Raw genomic sequence first — 6953 nt, 5'->3', positions numbered from 1 at the left:
CAGTTCACACTAGTGCGAAAATAGTGTTACAACTCACCATGTGAAGCAAAAGTGAATGAATATTAAACAACATATAAACCTCAAAAAAGCCCCAGTTAAGCAGCAAACCAGTTTATCTGCCCCCTGGATAATCAAGAGTTGAGTGTATATATGTTATGAAATTCCAAAGGACTTGCCACTTTTTTCTTCAACCTTGAACCATGGTGATATTGTAAATATAACCACAGTATATACAATAATATTTTGTTCACACTGTACACGAGTTTGAACTGTGTCACTTCACAGTTTACGATACACTCTGACGCTCGTGGCACTTCTTGAAGCAGCCCACGTCACACAGAGCGACATCACCCTTTTTACAATAGAAGAGCATGCTCCTGCTTTTCTTATGTAGAGAAAAACACGACGTCTCTGTTTCCCTTTGGTTGGCCAGTGCTGTGAATGTTTCACCTCCAGTCGACTCAGCTGAACCCCAGATAACCTTGGCCTCCCCTGAGAAACGCCACTGACCGTGATATTCAACTTTGAGACTTAGAGATATTGTAAAAATAATCACACTATATGCAATAATATTTTGTTCAAACTGTACGTGAGTTTGAACTGTGTCACTTCACAGTTTACGATATCCCACTCTCTGTAGCGCGTGACAATTCTTGAAGCAGTCTGTGACACACAGGGCAACATCTCACTTTGTGCAATAGAAAACGGTGCTCCTGCTTTTCTTATTTAGCGAAACACATGACGTCTTTGTTTCTCTTTGGTTGGCCAGTGTTGTGAATGTTTCACCTCCAGTCGACTCAGTTGGGTCCCAGATAAACTTGGCCTCCCACGAGAAATGCCACTGACCGTGATATTCGCCTTGTGCGACTGAAGAATCATCTTGGGGGAGGGGGGTTTCCAGCAAAATCGAATAAATTATGTTGATTGACAAAGCGACACTCTCACCTGTTAGTAATACTAGCAAAATAGTGATGCAAAGTAATTATAATTCTAGTCGAAAAGAGTGCCAGCCCGACACCGATACCGAAAGTTCCAGTGACGAAGATGCCTTTTACTCACAAGGTAATACTGGCTCAGTAGGTTTATACCTCTTCCAAGACACAAAATAAAAATGATATACCAAGAAATATATGACACTCTGACACTGACTTTCTAACTGATAAAGAAATATAAGGCAGTCCGACACTGACTTCCTGACTGATAATTCGCCACTGAAAACCAATCCTTGAATGCGTCACACTTCCTTGAAGGCTCTGGAAGCAGTCATCTGCAAGCACCGATGAATATTTCCTCACCAGTTCTCGAAACAAAGCTGGGCTAGATTTGGCTGACCAGATCATAAACAGTCATATCTAAACGTAAATAGTATTGAAGCCAGTATCCTGATAAACGATTTAATTGTTCAGAGCTAACAAATGAACCTCTGACATGACCCTGCATGGGTTTGTTTTGGTTTCAAACCCAAGATCAAACTGTCAGCACTCCCAAAGAGAGCACGTGTCCTGCCACACACACACATATATATATATATAACATTCGGCCAACTGCTGCTTGCTGCATATATATATATATATACAGAAATAACATTCGCCCATTAAAGGTTAAGGGTTTTGAGCCCCCCTGAATAAAATAAGGTGATTTTCAGAATGGCACCTGTGTACGTGCATGGGCATGTGTGTATGCCTGTACTGTCATGTGTCTGGGGTTCTGTGACTAATAATAATGTGTTTTGGAATGGATGATTGGGCTTACTGGCACTTTTATTACAATTACAATCAACTATAACAGCTCACAATCAATAATTGTCTATAACTTTCTCTATTCCATACTGGACTACTAATGTCTTCTCTTCTGCTGTAACTGACTTCGATCTGATTTACAAATCAGTTACTTATGAGGCACAAAGGACAAATGAAGAATGAAGACTCCCTTACAAATGAGCTCTCCTTTTGTAACTTGAAGCAAGCTGAATATAGATTACCATCTGAAATAGATCGTCTGTTACTGCGTCTATTCACTACCGTGGGAAGGTGCTTACCAAACTGCTGTTTAGCAATGGACTATTCCAAGTTTATTTGCTGCCGCGTGTGTTAATTTCCTGGCACGCCACTGTCTAGCTTCACTTCAACTTTCAGGCATCGTGTCACAGTACGTACGTATGTATGCACCTCCCTAGTTCCTGAATAGTTCAACACATTTAATCCACATTCAAGGCTCAAATGCCAGTGCCCAAGGAATATGAACATGTAGCTCCACAAACAGAGGACCATAAGACTGTCCCTAAACAAATATGTATAGGGGGCAGCTTCAGGCAAATAATGGTATGCACACTGGAGCCTCAAAAGACATTAGCATAAATGGGAAAGTAATATTAAAATAATCCTAAAGAAACAGCATTTTGGAATGTTGACTGGATGAATGAAAGATTACTGTATCCTGGGATGTAGCACCATGTAGACTGGCAGAAGTTCAGTGACATTTCAAGAGAATGTACTGTCTCCATCAACAGGGTCAAAGAGTAAGCCAAGCATGCAACAAGCAAGAGCATGGCCTACTCTTTGACTTGTTCCTCAAAAATGCCAGTAAACTTAAACTGGACTATATATAGTGTCTCATTCTAAAAGATAGCACTCTTCATAGTTACTGCTGCAAGAACCTCATGTCCAAGAAATTTACAGTTTTTGTTCAGCCACTACTTCAAGCAGGCTGAAAACTCTGTGGTTACTAATGAAAAGTTAGAGTAAAACCAAAATGAATGTGAGTAAACATATCGAATGTATGAAAAAGTTAAACAGTTCCGTTCAGTGTGACTGAACGGGGCTATTTAACTTTTTCATTATATCAGTGTGACGGACCAGAAAGAAATAAATCAAATTCATGTAAAATGTAGCATGAATTCTGCAATCCAATCCTACCTTGCTGCTGACAGATACTGAACAACATGATGCATCACGGCCAATAAGATTTTCTCCATTGTAGAGTGAATGTTTTACTCCTGCAATCTCCAAGCATCCCAACTGAAAGAAATAAACAAATTTGTTTATAGCTGATGACATAATTGTATAAGCTCTATAACTATTTGTTAAGAATGGCACCTACTGCCTCCACCTTAGGAACTTCTACCCTACAGATGGAGAAAGCAGGCTACTCTGGGACATTGGTACCTATTTGCTATATTACTGGATATCACATCCAGGTAGACTGTAATCTGCACAAATAAGTAAATAAGTACATACATACAGCCTTTACTCTTACACAATTCCTTGAATTACTGAATGTATAAGGGGCGGGCCTTCTCAGCCCTTGCACTGCAACCTATAGCGGTCTACTGTGCTTTCCCTTTTGATTATCCCATCAGCAATCCTGCACTTCGAATGAAGCGCAGGATTTTGTATGTGGGGGCGTTGAAATAGTCACTTGGTTCCACAAAGTACTGACCCAAGTGACGTAATCTTAAATAAGCTAAGGCCTCACATTCACACAGGATATGTGTGGCTGTTTCGCTTTCTGTCTGACGCCTCTCACAAGTGGGACTATCACTTAGTCCCAGTTTGAAGAGGTGTCCTTTGAAGAGACAGTGTCCTGTAAGTAGTCCCACCACCCATCGTAGCTGGTTCCTGTTTAACTTCAACAGTTCCTTCGTTCTTTTAGCAGAGGGTCCTCGTATGAGTCCCTTTGCTTTACACAATTCCTTACATGTTATACCAGTTTTAAGCACTGTGTAATCTGACATTAACTAATTACAAACAGCACAAAATGTCATTTAATTAACGAATATATTTTATAATCAGCAAAGTTAGAGTATCTTAAAAAATGTATACACATTTCTGTAAAAGATATCTATTTATATATTCATGGTGGAACCAAAATTTAATGTGGCATGCACTTAATAGACAGAATTAGCAGCTCCCTGATAAGATGCGAGCTAGTCCAGGTTTATCACCATCATGTTCCTCCAATTGGTTAGGCCAAAAGTTCCAAGAGTGGTCAATGCTCCTACATTGAAGGTTCTTATGCTCTTTTTTGTAGTCTCTTCTTTCAATTCAGAGGAGGCTGACCCCCTATAATGTCCTGACACTCATTTTCCACAGTCTAATGGAAGTCCTGGCTATTCTCTTTGCGATCTCTAGCCCTAGGGTTTCTCTGAAGGTCTCAGTTAACATTTCCCACACTTTCCAGTTGTAGCCTAGGTTTTCTGCTCTGCCCTCTGATGCTGTTGCTGATTGTCCTCTCCTTCCTCAGATGTAGTTGTTCTGTAACATCTCTGTCCCTTATTCCATTGCTGTCAGTTGTGCATGGTGTCTCTTCCCAAATGTCTGTCCTTTCTGGGTTCCTCATGCAACACTGTCCTGGCCTTGTCCCTGATGACTGTGTCCCATACACTGTGCAAGAATGGCATGGCAGGTCATCCCTCTGCAGGTGGTCAACTTCTTCTGAGACCTACCATTGCCCTGGGTCCGCTTCCTTGGCCAGGAGGCATGCCATCATTTGCTCCACTTCCATAGTGTGGCGATTTAACAATCAAGATCCAATGCAGCTTCCAATCTGAGCACTTCTGACACAAGAATGTCATGTTTCAGGGGTGTGACTACAGATGGGGTATGGACTGAATATTGGACTTACTGACCACTTACATGCACCACTGGGAAGTACAAGTAATTACAATGCCACTGCTATTCTTCACAATTCACAGATTATCACAGCACCTGCTAAGCCTTTTTCCAGCCTGCTGCGTCTTCAACAGCCATTCCCTAGCAATGGCTTCTAACAGGGGAGATTCTTCTGCTTTCTGTGCTCACATCATTACTGTACTCTTTTCTTAACAGCCAGACTTTCAATTCTCAACTGAACTGGATCACCATCTCTCCTCAGGCTGCTTTCTTTAGTCATTTCCTGCTAACAAATCTTAATAATGGAGATTCTTCAGCTTCTGTGGTCAACCACTGGCCGCTGGTTAACACTCCACGCCTTAATTCACTCAGCTAGCTTGCAGTCCTTGCTATATAACCTTGGGGTGGACCCAATAGAAAACACTGCTCCAATAATCACTCTATTGTCCGTTATGGGTGGCTATCTAGTGACAGCTTTGATATCATTTCCATGGGAACATGTTTACCAACGACTACCAAGCAACACACATTATTTCTCACAACTGTTGCACAGCAATATTACTGCATGCCACATTATGTTATGTTATGCTATGCTACATTACGTTATATTATGTTATAACCCCACAGGTTATCTATGGGGTTTTGTTTCAACTTTTTAAATAATGAATGGAAAACAAAAATTTTAAATGCAAATTGGATTTATTACTTGCAAATATTACGTGCATATCACATTAATTACGGGTGTCTTTTAACTAACTGTGATTTNCTTCTACCCTGAAGATGGGGGCGATACGTTCCTCCGAAACGTCGGTTAACACCACATATACACGGCGCCAAATCCCAGAAGACTGCTTTCTTCATGTCATCACATCTCAGACTTAGGTAATTTGGGAACGAAACAGTTTTGCATGTGGCTGACCTATGCAAGTTTCTGTGACGAATTTCCAAGAATCATTCCATGCCTAAATAAAATAAAAATTAAGAAAGTAAAAGATGTGGTCATTTCAAACCCCACAAAAATATTTGGGACTTCCTATATGTCAACAAAACAGCCTAAAAACTCATCACTTCAATGATCTGATATAATGATGATATCACTGCCATTCTCTCAAAACTTCCACTCTGCCAGACAGGTTGCAATTAGATGTGTCTGAAGAAACGAACTGCCAAAACACGTTAGAAATGGGTTGGCTAATATCTGCCCTATATTTTACTTTCATTGTTGAACTATTCACTAACAAGATAAATATAGAATATGTTACAACAATTACCTGCTTCTTTTCTCCTTCCTTGTAGTGTGTGGCATCACCAAAATTAATATCATCTAGGACTTGTGTGCAATCCATGGTGAGAGACAGAACCTAACAAAAATAAATATGTACTATCAAATGATAAACCAATATAAGGAAAAGATCAGTATAACAGTGGACCCTCCACCAGACCCTAATATTCCTCAGTTTAAAGTTTTCCCTCATTTAATGTTCAATTTCAATGCTCTCAAATCAATAACCTCAGAGACAAATTTCCTTCATTTAGGAATTTCCTCAGTTTAGTGTTCAGATCCACTGGATTATGGATTAACTGTATAACAATGAACTCCTCTTTGGTTTCCTAAGTATGAATGCCGCAAGCACCCAGCATATGTGAGATTCTCATGGCTGTGAGTATTGGAGTCAGGATACTCTAAGTTGGTATTGCAATAGGCTAGTGGAAAGACAGCTGGGATTCAATTTCTGGCAGGGGTAAGATTATTTTCTTCTTCACAGCATCCAGACCAAGCCTGGGGCCAATCCAGATTCCTATCTATCAGTCAATCAATCAACCAATCAATCAACCAACTAATCAATCAATTTATTTGTTCCAGGAATTCATATTTGGTGATACAACCTTCGGATATACAACAAGTCAATAACTACATATTAATATAACATACATATCGTACATAAGTCAATTAAACTATAAAACTTAACTACCTACAGATTTCATACACATCAATCATACAGTACATCATCCCACTTTCAACAATTCAATAACCAAAAGAAACCCAGCATCCAAAATTTTTTTATAGATTAAGTGAGGACAAGATATTTGTCATAACATAAAACCATAACATACTCACTTAAGAATTAAAGGGGCATAAATTGTTCAATGGAATAAATGGAACGTTTCATCAGAAAAGATTTTAAGACCCTCTTAAATGAGTTAAAATTTTTCTTTAATTTTATCTGCTCAGGGACCTTATTGTACAAGGTGATTCCCATATTCATCACACTTTTTTTTAAAAAGAACTGTACTAATGTAAAAAAGTAAAGCTATCCCTGTAACAGGCCATGAAGGCCCATA

The 6953-nt window shown here is 39.5% G+C and overlaps 1 protein-coding gene across 2 annotated transcripts in view; it reads right to left on the bottom strand.

Annotated features, from left to right (window-relative positions):
- The window catches only part of LOC111867156, a 76045-nt gene that overhangs the window by 66970 nt on the left and 2122 nt on the right, over positions 1 to 6953 (bottom strand). For both annotated transcript variants that reach the window (XM_023856742.2, XM_023856743.2), the window contains exons 2-3: positions 5882 to 5971; positions 2916 to 3017 (exon numbers count right to left, since the gene is read on the bottom strand). In XM_023856742.2, the coding sequence (XP_023712510.1) occupies positions 2916 to 3017; positions 5882 to 5956 (177 nt within the window). In that variant the 5' untranslated portion in view covers positions 5957 to 5971. The remainder of the gene's footprint in view (positions 1 to 2915; positions 3018 to 5881; positions 5972 to 6953) is intronic.

Source organism: Cryptotermes secundus, unplaced genomic scaffold (genome assembly GCF_002891405.2).
Source record: "Cryptotermes secundus unplaced genomic scaffold, Csec_1.0 scaffold448, whole genome shotgun sequence".
In the NCBI taxonomy this organism is placed as follows: domain Eukaryota; kingdom Metazoa; phylum Arthropoda; class Insecta; order Blattodea; family Kalotermitidae; genus Cryptotermes; species Cryptotermes secundus.
This window is presented reverse-complemented; position numbering and strand designations above follow the sequence as displayed.